Below are 14,158 nucleotides of genomic sequence, written 5' to 3'. Positions count from 1 at the left end.
TTCCAGTGAAGGAAAATTGTAATGCTACAGAATACAAAACATTCTTTACGTTTTTGGAACAAAAAGTTTGTTTAAGAACGACATATAGATGTGACAAATAATCTGTAAATAGGAATACAAGGGTGAGTCAAATGAAAAGTTATATAGTGCATCGCAGATAAGTGCATAAGTGCATAAGTGCAGTAAGTTTGTACTACTGGTCTGTTGCTCTCGAAAGCACCTTTACTGCTCAGGTTTAAACATATTAGATTAGATTACTAACTATCATAAAATTTGCTTATTTTACACAAATACATTTTTTTAAAGTAAACTCCAAAATATTTATTTTCCTCATATGCTCTTTTTTTTTTTAAATATTTTACTTTAAATATTTTTTTTTAGATATACTGTATATATGATAGATAGATAGATAGATAGATAGATAGATAGATAGATAGATAGATAGATAGATAGATAGATAGATAGATAGGTAAAAGCAAATCATAGATGTGGTTTAATTCTATATTTATTGGAAAATAATGACTTTTAATATATTTAATAGGGAGGCACGGTGGCTTAGTGGTTAGCACGTTCGCCTCACACCTCCAGGGTTGGGGGTTCGATTCCTGCCTCCGCCTTGTGTGTGTGGAGTTTGGATGTTCTCCCCGTGCCTTGGGGGTTTCCTCCGGGTACTCCAGTTTCCTCCCCCGGTCCAAAGACATGCATGGTAGGTTGATTGGCATCTCTGGAAAATTGTCCGTAGTGTGTGATTGTGTGAGTGAATGAGAGTGTGTGTGTGCCCTGTGATGGGTTGGCACTCCGTCCAGGGTGTATCCTGCCTTGATGCCCGATGACGCCTGAGATAGGCACAGGCTCCCCGTGACCCGAGGTAGTTCGGATAAGCGGTAGAAGATGAATGAATGAATAAATATATTTAATATCGAAAGGTGTCATGTGAAGTAAAAAGAGACAGGACACACAGAAGTGTGTAAAATTCTTTATTCTTAATAAATGTATTCATCATAAAACATAGCAAGGGTCAAACTACAGGCATACATAATTTGTCTCATGATCATAGACAGGCATATCTATAACCTTAAAATGTGATGGAACCACATAGAACGAGAGTGTGGGAAACTATGAGAAACACCCGCTACAATAAATGACAAGACTTTTCAACAAGACAAAAAATTTCCCCCAAAAATAAAACATGTTCAAATCCAATTCTAATCTTTACCTTGTGTTACAGGATGCAATATCTGATATGCTTTCTTCTATATCTGAAACACCTTTTTTCCTTTGCGGTTATATCAATAAATAGCAGTTTTAATGCTATCTGGTCGACCCCTGGTTCATTTAACACAGTTTAGATGTAAGTACTGTATTACAGTATTGAATTAGCACCTTTAGGATAACTACGGAAAATCTGTAATTCTGAATAAAGTTTGTAAAGTTTGAAGGGAGGTTATACACACAATTCTATGCATTTTCATACCTGTATTTTTATTTTATTATTTTTTTTAAAATAACTTAGGAAAACTGCTATGTACTGAATGATTTTTGTTTTCTGTGTAAACTTTAGAATTTCTGATATACCCAAAAAAAAAAAAAAAAATAAATAAAAGATTTGGCACTACATTTTTTCCCTCTTGTTTGATATGAACATTTACTGATGCTCGTAACCTGTATCTTCATGATTTTGTGAAATTATTTTGCTGCTACATAAACGTGCAGGTATGCAGGTGTTTCTAATAAAATGGACGGTACATGTATAGCACTATACATACCGAGAAATGCTTAAAAACGTGTATTATCTCATTTATTTCCCTGAGGTTAGAGTTGTGCATCTTTGCCTGGAATGTTTTGTCACCGTATCAAATCCTTTTTTACCAGAAATCTTGAGAAGTTATGTTAGGTTACTATTTTAAGGTTTGAATAAAATGACATTGTACTTTGTTATCTGTTATCATTTGTTATTGAGACAATAAATATATATACAGTATAAATATATATAAGAAATCTTGAGAAGTTGACATTTTGGATAAGAGCCCTCTAGTGTCCAGTAGAGGAACTACTCATTATTACAATCCACGCATTAAAGAATGAACTATGAACTAAATAAAGAAATGAACTAATTTCAATTTTTAACCAATTTTCTTTTCTTCTCAATGCTTCAGTTTAATGAGCCAGTATATAATACAACTTTTATTACATGCAAATGTGTATCACAAACCTGCAAGCAATTTAGCCATGAGGAAAGAGTTTAACAGATCAATCAATTTTCCACTTTTATATTTCATATTGAAATAAAATTTCCTTCTTTTATTTTTTTTAACATGAACTGATATACAGTGTAAACAAATCCTGCACAGTCTCTTGTACTAGCTAAAAGTCTGAAAAACATCCAGTTACAAACATGGCTCACACGTCGATTCATGCAGGAGGTGAGAACTTGAAATACGTATTTATATAAAAGGTGTTGACTTAAGTGTGATCTCTGTTTGTCACGCAAGCACAGTTAACACAGAAACACTGTCTCTGATGAGGAGAAACTAGTTCACGCTTTCATGACCTCTAGACTGGACTATTGTAATGCATTACTAGGTGGTTGTCCTGCATCTTTAATAAATAGGCTACAGTTAGTCCAAAATGCAGCTGCCAGAGTTCTCACTAGGACAAGAAAGTATGATCATATAACTCCAATTTTATCATCTCTACACTGGCTACCTGTTAAGTTTAGAATTGATTTCAAGCTGCTGCTACTTACTGTACATACAAGGCTTTTAAAGGTTTAGCTCCCACGTATCTAACTAGTCTTCTAACACGTTACAATCCTTCACGCTATCTCAGATCACAAAACTCAGGACTTCTGGTAGTTCCCAGAATATCTAAGTCCACTAAAGGTGTTAAAGCATTCTCTGATTTAGCTCCCAAACTTTTGGAACAGTCTTCCTGATAGTGTTCGGGGCTCATACACACTTTCACAGTTTAAATGTAGATTAAAAACTCATCTCTTTAGTCAGGCGTACACATAATACATCCCATAATATTGTGCACTATTACATCAGACCTGCACATTTTTTATGAGACATCTACAGATCTACCAGCTCCAGTTGGACTCTGTGATACTAAAGAGATCTGAACTCCATGAGATCTTTACACCAATACAACACTTGTCTGACTGTATATTTGTAATCACACCCTCCAGTGTCACCCATATGAGGATGAGGTTCCCCTTTGAGTCTGGTTCCTCTCAAGGTTTCTTCCTTTACCAATCTAAGGGAGTTTTTCCTTGCCACTGCTGCGTGAGTCAACTCAGACTTGCTCATTGGGGATAAATACATACACATTGTGAACTATATATATCTAATAATAATCTTGAATTTTTTATTATATTAATTCTTTATATTATTCCTTATGTTTACCTTCTGTTCTATGTTTATGTAAAGCTGCTTTGAGACAATGTCTATTGTAAAAAGCGCTATACAAATAAACTTGAATTGAATTGAATTAAATTAAGATAAACCGTATAAAACCTCTATCTCTTGGGCTGTACTTCAAAGAATCTCCCTCCTTCTCTCTTTTAAGAGACGTGCTGTTAGAGGAATAGTGTGAAGTGGATTATCATTAGACATGACTGAGCTGAGGCTACAACAGCTCAAATACTCCACTCCACAATACTCCATGAACACCTTCACCTTCTTATACCTTCTGGAGTAACTGGGTAGTGTAAGTGTAGCTCAGGGTATGACGTCCTCATGTCTTCGAAGGTTTTCATGAATATTAAAATCTCACCTCTGAGCTCACCAGGGCTTATTTGAATTTGAGTTTGAATTGACGCAGACACAGAGATACTTTGACGAGATGTTCGTTAACGAGTGCAGCCTCTAGTAATGCAAGTGCAGCCTCTAGTAATGTTTGAGCAAATATTAAGGATAGTCTCAGTATAGAAGATAGTACACTATAAATGAATAAATACCTTGGGACTGTCACACAAAAACAGAGAGCCGTACGTAAAACAGTTGGGACGATGCATGTAGAAGAACTGCTAGCTGCTACTCTATAGCTTTTACTGTATTTACTGATAACATTTGGCTAGTAAACTAGCTCGAAGATAAGGACACGCAGGTGGGATTTCAATATAAGAATCTTGATTTGCATAGACATTCCCAGAATTCCAATTCAGACAAAGAAAATCACCGGAAGAATCATATTTTGTTTAGTGCTAATTTTTACTAGTGCTAGCTAGTGTAGCACACACAGGCTCCGATGCTACGTCATTCCTAAATCACCTTTTAAAACTGAAGTGATTCTAAAATGAGCTCAGAGATAATGCTATGACCTCAAACGCATTCATTCATTTGTTCAATCGTTCATCTTCATGATGTTCATGTTCATGGTTTATGCTATGAAGTAGAAATACACCCTGAATTGTAGACCAGAGACTCCATCACAGGGCACGAGCACAATTCTACGCTTAGTAATACCTAGAAACGTCGGTGTCTGCGAGAAGGTGAGAGGAAACTGTTGAACCTGGAGGAAACCCACAAAGACGTGAGGAAAACACATTAAGCTCAACAAAGATGGTTCGGTATCAAGCCGAAGACGACGATGTCCAAATACCTGTCTAGAAAGTAACATATTATTGACCGGAGCAGTGCTTTATGTAAAAATGAGAAAGTATATAAGAAAAATATCTTTCTATAAGATGCTTTCTATAATGAGAGGTTTATTGGATGGTTTATTTGAGGTACATTTTCAACGATGTATAAAATTCTACTGTTTCCCAAATGGAAAAGAACTCTTGGTGGATGTTTCAGGAGTCCCAAGACCAGTAGATGTTCCATCCAAAAATAGCTTTTCCCCTTATTTTTCTCGCTAGTTTGGCAAATTCCTCACAGCACACAATTCTATCATATAACATAACAGCTACTAACCAGGAAATGTGAAGGATTTCTCTGAAGTGTGTGAAGCAGTTGCTGAAGCACTTCCGCTCATGTTGTGTCCCCGGGTAGTCCAACACACCTGGAGTAAAGCTATTTATCTTCTGTCACATAATATATAATTGTGATAGACAGGGAAGAGAGAATATATGAGATCGTCTCCCACTCAAATGAACTGGCATGGCTAACAGTGATCCCTTTGCCCCAGGGTACTAGTTGTAATGTGTTTAGAGTCATGTGATCACGCTGAGAAGGTTGCAGTCTGCCTGGTTGAAAAGATAAATGCATCTTGTTGAACGGCTCTCTTTCTTTCTCTCTTATGTTTTTATGTTTTTCTTCAGGAGCATAATGACATAGCTAAATTGGCAGGCAGTTTGAAGCAATGAATACATTACATCGATGGTCTACAAAAAAAAAGAATATATACTGTATATATATATATATGTTCTGCTATGTTAAAAAAAAATAGTGAGAACACATAAATAAAACCAACACTGACTTCTACATAATGGTTGCTGAACCAGCTTTACATGCTCTACCAAGTTTACTCCCATCTGACTCAGAACTGAAAGCCACCTTGGCATTTTCTAAAAGTGTCTGTTTGAATGCCAGGTAGCGTTTGCGCCGGTTAGCTTTGTACGCCTCCAGCCGATCTGCTTCAGCAACCGGATCATCCAGAACCCCTTCCCACCTTAGACTTTCCTGTATTTGGCTGGCCGCATCCATTTTATACTCTTTATCAGAAGCTGGGGTTTTCTCCACTGCCGGTTGTTTTGTTTTGCCTTTACGGGATTTCCTTGCACTCTTCTCTTCGCCTTGGCCTTTGGCATGCTTCAGGTCACTGCTCTGCTCAGTGTTGGTTGATTGCTGTGTCTGGGGTTTCTCTGCAGCACACCAAAACAATAAACCAAGGCAGATGGATTTCAGCTTAAACTTCTTTCACAAAGAGCTAACCTATACACTGTATGGTGAAACATAATGGGATTAAATGTAAGTGATCTTTGCCTTCAAGCCCAATTGGTTCTCAGCAGTACTGCCATAAAGGAGTGAGGTTTCCCCATATCCTGGAGGTGTAACATGTAGCACTGAAATGCTGAGCATTTAGTCTTTCCTGGATTTTTTTCCCCCAGGTTTGTGTTTGGTGTTACCTTGTAAACTTTACATTCAAGGTGTGACAACTACCAGAAGGAAACAGTGATATCAAAGGGCATCTTGGGAGTCAAAATCAATTGACTGTTGAAGCTTATTATAGCTACATTGTACATTGTACTACACATAACAGCTTGCTCGCTACTGTTATCTGTTGCTACGCCTAATTTTCTGCACCCCTCTGCCCATATCAACCAATTGAAAGACACCACCACAGGACCAATGACAATATGATATGATATGATATGATATGATATGATATGATATGATATGATATGATATGATATGATATGATATGATAATATAGTGCAATAGTAGATATCTTGGTTGAGAATGGTCTACACACCAAAAATATCCAGTTCTGAGGTTAGTAACTAACATAATAAAATGCTAATTGGATGATTAACCAAATTAATCCACAGAAAATTAAGTTAAAATATAACATTGTAGACCTACAAATGTGGGCGGAGCTAAAAGGTGGCCATACTAGCATGAAGCCTTCTGGTCACAACAGTTATTATAATAATAATAGTAATAATTATTATTATTAGTAGAAGTAGTTGCAATAGTAGTAGTAGTAGTAGTAGTAGTAGTAGTAGTAGTAGTATTAGTTGATGTTACAATGTCATGTGATGCAAAATATATCTGGGAAATTAAACATATTTTTATTTACCATTTTCCAATATCAAGGATTGGAAACGAGTCTAGAACAAGAAGGCGCAAGAGTTCGACTGCTCTGAAATCATCTACTTTTGCCTGGGAATCCTACTCCATAATTCACACAAAATCTGTATTATAGAGATTTTCAGATTAGAGATTTTAAAAATGTTAATTGACAGTGCTTCTTGTCAAAAACAAACAAACAAACAAACAAACAAATAACTAATAAACTTTAACTTTGAAAGTCATGTTTAAAATAATTAATCTAACAAAAATTAAATGTATTAGATGTATTGAGAACGCCATAAAATGTGACATTTATACAAAATTCATATTCAGTTATTTATATCAGCCTCCAAGCTTTCTAATAAACTATAATATCTATATAAGTGTCCTGTATAGAAATAAAAAGTGAACATAAATGAGAAGGTACCTGAGTCATCAGAATGGGAAGGTGTGCTTGGATGTCCTCTTTTCTTCAACTCACAGATGGGTTTGTTTTTCTCTTTAGTCGTGTTTCTTCTCTTTTTCTTCTTCCCTTCTTTCCCAGCAGAACCAGAGGAAGGTGTATTGTGATCATCTCCTCTCCTGCTTGATTGAATCCCATCCCTGGGATCACGCAGTTTCCCCATTAACGTTGCCATAGTACACACTGTCCTCAGATCAGTATGTCACCTCATTATTTATATTTTCTCCTAAGAAACTAAACGTAAAACTAACTAAGAAAGGTTTGTACAATCATAATCTACACTATACTTGTGTAAAAAAAAAGTGCAATATATAAGCTAAAAAACTTCAGAACTATAAAACAATCATTTTGAAATGTTCAGATTTAAAACTGGAGGTGAACTGATAGGTCAGAAGTGTGTTTATAAATGAAACACCATGGAAACAAGCCCCGCCTACCCACATCGCTGTTCTGCAGAACGGATATACAGTATTTACACTGCGCATGCGCCGACTCATTCATAGGGCGCAAACAACTGGAATCTACATAATAAAGTAATTTAGACGAGGAGGTAAAACTGTGAACTATAAAATAAACTGACTGCATGACAACAACGCATCTAGAGTGAGACACCTTAAAGTGTTTAGTCTGGAAATAATATGCACAATGCTAAATAATAATAATAATAATAATAATAATAATAATAATAATAATAATAATAATAATATACAGGAAACATCTACATCCACAGCCATTAACAAGTCAAGTCAAGAGTCAAGAAGCTTTTATTGTCATTTACACCATATAGAGCTGTTGCAGTACACAGTGATATTAGACAACGTTTCTCCAGGATCATGGTGCTACATAAAACAAAGACAGAGCTATAAGGACTTAGTAAGTTAGTCCTAGATACATAAAGTGCATCTGTGCGACCTGGTGAACACAGTGTGAGACAAGACAGACAAGACGGTCAAGACAGTGCAGGACAAAAGACAGTGCAAACAAAAAATACAAGACATACACAAAAACAGCACAGACCAGTGTAAATACTGTATGATTGACTCCAATCAACATTACGTGTGTGAAAATACTGGAATGAACACATTAGTATTATAGCAGCGGTTACCTGAGATATTGTAAAGTATTGTGCAAAACAGCAATCGACTGAAATGTGAGACAACATGTGCAAAGAGAAAAAAAAGTGTGCAAAAACATCACGTAAACAGTTTGATAGATATATATTGGAAGTGTGTGTCTTTGGTGTAGGTCTGTGCAGTCCATACAGTTGATGTGCGTGTGTGTGTTGTGCTCAGTGCAGTACTTAACAGTACTTAATATCAGTACAGTGCTGTGCTACGGATGTTCAAGCACATTTAAATGTGCTTATATAAAATCTGACTGTCATTGTACACCTCAATTTGGGCAATACACAAACCCAAATTAATACATATTCTGTCAGACAAGTGACATTTCTATTTGTGAAGAATGCTGATAAGCTCATTGACATAACACCTGATTATGGGTCAGAAACTGAGCCTATACTTAGAACAGAGCCATCCGTTCAAGAGCATCACTGGAATGTAACTTGTGCCAGGGAGACAAATTTAGCAACAGTTATAAAGGTTACAGTTAGGCACACAGACCACATTAACCCATAAACTAAGCAGGAAATTATCAAAGAAAATGCCAGAAGACATATTACGGACATGACACTGGACATAATCAGTTTAATTGGTGTTTTTGAAGCTGTATGACCAAATGATTATATGAGTGCTACAAAGTCTTGTTAATGAAAATTTTTGAAATAAATATTTCCATATTTCTATCAGATGAGTTGTATATTATCATCATGTTTCCACTTTGTGTTCAGTGTATTAGTTTCTACTAGCCAGAAATGTGATTATGTCTAAACTCAGCCCCTATATGAAGTGTCCGTTGCTGGCAAATAAGGCAGAGCCAGAGGGAGAGAGACATAGATGCAGGGAATCCGAGGCAAAGGGACAGGCTAAATATATCTCCAAACAGTTCTGGATAGGGATGCCCCCAATCCAGCCTTCTTGATTACATGTGCAAAGTTCAGACACCTGGAGCAAGAGCAAGCACATGAGACACAGATGTCATGAGAGTTTGACACAATTCATATTCTAAAACATTTTTAAGTTATAACTTGACTATACATAGCTTTTAAACTCTAGTTGGTACCTACATGCTTTATAGATAAGTCTACGATATTAAATTATGCCCTTTGACCTAACACATAACATGGAAGCTTAATTTACTGGTATTATATATGACAAATTAAATGAACATTTTACGTGTTCAGTAACCACTTTGTCCTGGTGAGGGTCACAGTGGGTCATATCATAGGAATATCAGTCATGAGGCAGAAATACACCCTTGAAGTCCATTTGCAGATCATCATGGACACGGACACACACACACACACACATATATATACACACACAATTTATCTTGGATGATCTATTGTCTGGCATATTTTTTGGAAGGTCAGAGGAAACTGATGAATCAAACTCTACACACAGCAACCTCTGAGAGTTTTAATGCTGTTAATACAGCCCAAGCCTGTACAATGACGCTTTGCCAGTTGGCACAATAATCCAGCATTTAATACCAATTTAATCTGACCACAAACCCCATAATTGAGCTACAGTTGGAAACTTTTCAACAATGCGGTTCTGCAAAAATATAATTATCATAAAAGTCGATGTAGCGCTGTAAAACTTACCGTCCTTTAAATACGATACTGGTTTTACTAAGCTACTAATATGATCTAATATCAATGCCTTTAAGAATCTATATTGTCCCAATCATATTGTGCCTGTTTATATCTCTTCTGTAAATATATTCAATGTTCTTAAATATTTGCACCATAGATATTGTTCTGTAAACACTGTAATCACAATATCTAAACAGAGGTATAGTATAGTCTCATACTGTATAGTATAGTGAGATGTGGTAGAATAGTGATTAAGGTGTTGGACTAGTGATTGGAAGGTCATGAGTTCCAATCCCAGGTCCACCAAGCTGCCACTGCTGGGCCCCTGAACAAGACCCTTAACTGCTCAGTTGTATAAATTGAAATCTGGATAAGGGTGTCTGCTAAATGACAAAAATGTAAACAACTGAGATTTATTTCTCTAAATAATGAGAAAGAATAATGAACTGAGCTTCATGAGAGTTTAATAAGGCTACATAGAGTAGACTGCAGTTACTTTCAGCTATTTGATATTGCATGTCTGTCATTATGATGAAATGTCATGGACCTTCGCACGTTACCAAAATGAAACGAGTTTCTTTCCAATCACTTTAAAGGTGCATTGTGGAAGATCTGTGACGAAAAGAACTGAATTCTATTTTTGCTTCCCACTCTATAAGCATGCGACTTTTCATAACGATCATAATGATTTAGTTAAGGGGATGTGAAGGGGGTTGGGGGAGTCTATAATAAAAAAAAGAATGAAACTAATCTTCCGGACCAGAAGTCTGGTTCCCAAACTTATTTATTTCAGCCATGTGACTTGATCAGCATCAATGTTTTAACCTTTTAACATTTAGCAGACTCCCTTATTCAATTCAGTTCAATTCGATTTATTTGTATAACGCTTTTAACAATTTCCCATCGTCTCAAAGCAGTATGGAAAAATAAGAGAGAGAGAAAAATAAGTTAATTTATAATAATAATAAGAAGAAATAAGAATAAAAATAAATAAGTGAATATATACAATTAAAGTTTAAAATTAATTTAAAAAAGGTTAACTTAATTTAAAATATTATATATCTATCCCTATCCTTAATGAGCAAGCAGGAGGCGACGGCGGCGAGAACCCTTGAGAGGAACCAGGCTCAGAAGGGAACCCATCCTCATATGGGTGACTACATTAAATAGTGTAAATGTAAATAATGTCCTTTCTACAACAGTTTATAATAGTGCAACCGAGAGCTCCTGAGGAACTAATGGGTCATCGTAATCTCTGAGTTCAGCTCAGACCTGATTGCTGATAAAGACCAGATCATACAGCTGATCAACATTGGTTACAACATTGGTTCAAAAGAAGGCACGACGGTCTCCGGGTGGCTTCGTACACAACGTTCCTATGAGACACTTGCTGACCACGCAGATCAATCCCTGGCAAGGTGACGAGATTTTAGCCAGCTTCCCTTATCCAGAGTGACTTACAATTTATACAACACGAGCAATTAAGGGTTATTAAAGGCCTTTCTCAGGGGCCCAGAGGTGACACCTTGGTAGATCTGGGATTCGAACCCATGACCTTCCGGTCAGTAATCTGGTCAGTAACCTTGGCTACAACATCCCTTTTTAGTATTATTAGAACATAATCGGAATTTTTTTATTTGTATTTATAAGAAAAGTAAACTGATCGATGTGACTATTGCACCTTTAATCGTTGTTATTTCTCAAGGTTTTGAAGCCTCACCCAAAAGAACTTTCGCGTTCGGAAACTTTCACACGCGTCTCATTGGTTACAACGTGATCCGTCAGTGAAAAAAGCGGATATTCCAATTGGCTAGCGGAGGTTAGACCCGCCCCTTTGCTTGCTTGCTATTCGCTAGAGTTGTAGCTACGGAACTCGATCGTCATCCGTAACCTTTGACGTTGGAGCCGCAGCAGCCAGCTGTTACAAATCGCGTCACTTCTCGCCAGCTGATCGGAGACGCCGGCCGAGTGAGAGACGCCCAGAAAAGGACCCAGAATCGCTTTTCTCTTTAGCGAGGTGAGACAAAAACTTTTATTCTTTTAACTCTCATCTCATCCTGTGTCCGTTCTGTACCGAATCGTGGTGCGTATAGGGGGAAAAAAAAAGCTAGTAACGAATCGACTCTGAATCGACTCTGAATCGACTCGCTCGAGGTGGGGCGTTGGTTTAGATAGATTTTATTAAAGACAAAAAAAATAAAAATAAAAAGGGTCAGGATTAGTTTTATCACCATGATTAAAGCTTGATTCTTTGCTGCTGGTGATCTTAGTCATATATGATTCATGTTGTGGCAGAGTGTCTAAAGTTAGAGGGGGAATTAAAAAAAAAAAAAAGGCTGATCAGTAGAATAGACAAGTGAAAAACTCTATTCTAACTCTATTCACCTTCCTGAAGTCAGTCTAGTTCAGATAACACCGAGGTCAAACTACATATTAAGCAACTGGTAACTCGGATCAATGTGTAATGTGATACCAATGGAGTCATGACCAAGCAGAACCTGATGATATGAAGGCAAACTTAGTTGGTAGAAATAATCCTAATAGTATTTGTGTAACGTTATTGCTGCTCGGTTGCCTGTCTGTCTGTCTGTCTGTCTGTGTGCTTTGCAGTGTTTTCCTGATTTGGATTAGAGACATGGACAGAGTGTGTCCTTATGTAATTCTCTCCATCTAGCAGTTAGCTAAGAGAAGGAGGAGGAGGAGGAGGAGGAGGAATGCCATTTTGTCAGTGGCTCGCTTTCAGTTCTGTGCTAAAGCTGCAGCACAGTCTGGAAAATGTCGTCTACTGACGATGGGGTCGATTAAACTCAAACCTCGAACGGTATTTTCAACTTACACGACCTTCTCTGAACCCTGACAGATTTAAGATACACTGGCTGTACGTAAGCGGGTAGAATACTCTTAATAAATCCACTTTTGAAACTTCCTTCTCCATATTCTCCATATTCTCCATACCGTCTCATCGCCACGTCACTCATTGAGATGCTGGGAATCAAAAATGTTCTTCGAAAAATTTTTTTAAGGAAATCCAAACCTGGATTTTGTTAAGGCCTTAAATTAAAAGTGAGGATGAAAAATTTTTGTTCGAGACCACGCCCTGCTCCGTTTCAGCCGCATCGCCATTGCAAAATTGTTCCATAAAACACACCAGAACATTCATGAGGACTTTTCCTGTTGAGTTGAGTATTAAGTAGAAGTCATACGTGCACCTGATTAGGCGTGGGTGTTGGGTGTAAAATCGACTTCCTATAGACAATAAACATCCCGGTCGTGCAGTTAGATTAGCGCTACTTAGTTGACGGTCTTCCGTCCTACTTTCCAGTAACTCTACTGATTCTGGTCACCAGTTGCCCCACCCTTGTGTAGAGAGGCAAATTAGGAACACATGGCGCAGCGCTTAATAACCCACAGGCTTGGAAAAGAAGGTTGTAATTGATAAACTGGTCTGAGTAAGTAGTTAAATGTACTTAATTTAAGGCAGATTAAAGGAGCGTCTTCTGAGTAATTGGTTTGTGATGTCATTTGTGCGCATGATTATGGTTTAACAGCACAGGGAAAGCGTACCAACGTTAAGCGTCACCTTTCTTCGACTCGACAGGATGTTGTCTTTCCAGCTAAATGACTTGACTGTAATCTTGCCAGGACATTTGCACATCCTTCCTCAAGTAGTCGGAGTTCTTGTCATGTCGTCGATCTGAATCATCATGAGATTGTGTCCTTCCTTGAACTGCAGTGATTGATTGAAACATCTCGGCCCGCCTCGGATCCTTCTCCCTTGCGCCATCGTTCGCTCGTTCGCCTGATTCTTTTCGGGAGCGGTGCCACGAGGCCATAGTTCAGGGTGTGGCCGGTTGAAGTCTTGTCTTTTGATGAGACGCTGTGCCGTGTGTATTTACTTTTAAATGCCTTTAAGAGGATATGAGATGAAAGAAGGGCGGTTTCGGGATTTATCCGGCTGACCTTAAAGTTTCCTTTTTTCCGTCCACACATTGCAGAGTTGCACCCACAGCTGATATGTCAATCGATTGACCGGTGACAGGCTCAGCGGTGACTGAATTAATGCAGACGTTCTCGATCGATCTCATTGCCCCGGAACGTTCGGCCGTTTGCATCATAGTTGTTTAACCGTAGTTCTGGCGCTATGAATAACGAAGAGATCGGGAACACAATTTATTTGTTAACGGCGTCATAAAAAGCTTTTCTCTCTCTTCAGTCAGCCTGGAAGGTTTATGACTCAAAGCT

General features: G+C 37.6%; 1 protein-coding gene and 1 long non-coding RNA gene across 2 annotated transcripts in view; one reads left to right on the top strand and one right to left on the bottom strand.

Annotated features, from left to right (window-relative positions):
• Positions 1 to 5,423: 5,423 nt before the first annotated feature.
• On the bottom strand, positions 5,424 to 7,490 carry liat1 (ligand of ATE1). Its single transcript, XM_060891777.1, has 2 exons — positions 7,165 to 7,490; positions 5,424 to 5,806 (listed from the first exon to the last, which is right to left on the bottom strand). The coding sequence occupies exons 1-2, from the start codon at positions 7,373 to 7,375 to the stop codon at positions 5,424 to 5,426; spliced, it is 594 nt and encodes a 197-aa protein (XP_060747760.1). The 5' UTR covers positions 7,376 to 7,490.
• Positions 7,491 to 11,729: 4,239 nt separating this feature from the next.
• The window catches only part of LOC132860249 (uncharacterized), a 7,549-nt gene continuing 5,120 nt past the window's right edge, over positions 11,730 to 14,158 (top strand). Inside the window, exon 1 of the long non-coding RNA XR_009649795.1 lies at positions 11,730 to 11,933. This is a non-coding gene — a long non-coding RNA (uncharacterized LOC132860249). The remainder of the gene's footprint in view (positions 11,934 to 14,158) is intronic.

Source organism: Tachysurus vachellii, chromosome 17 (genome assembly GCF_030014155.1).
Source record: "Tachysurus vachellii isolate PV-2020 chromosome 17, HZAU_Pvac_v1, whole genome shotgun sequence".
NCBI classification, from domain to species: domain Eukaryota; kingdom Metazoa; phylum Chordata; class Actinopteri; order Siluriformes; family Bagridae; genus Tachysurus; species Tachysurus vachellii.
This window is presented reverse-complemented; position numbering and strand designations above follow the sequence as displayed.

Bases quoted from the DNA above. Each gene is read 5' to 3' on its own strand.
- liat1 (XM_060891777.1), bottom strand. From the start codon at position 7,375: ATGGCAACGTTAATGGGGAAACTGCGTGATCCCAGGGATGGGATTCAA. The intron at 5,807-7,164 runs GTACCTTCTCAT...GGTGTGCTGCAG, and splicing joins TTCCCATTCTGATGACTCAG to AGAAACCCCAGACACAGCAA.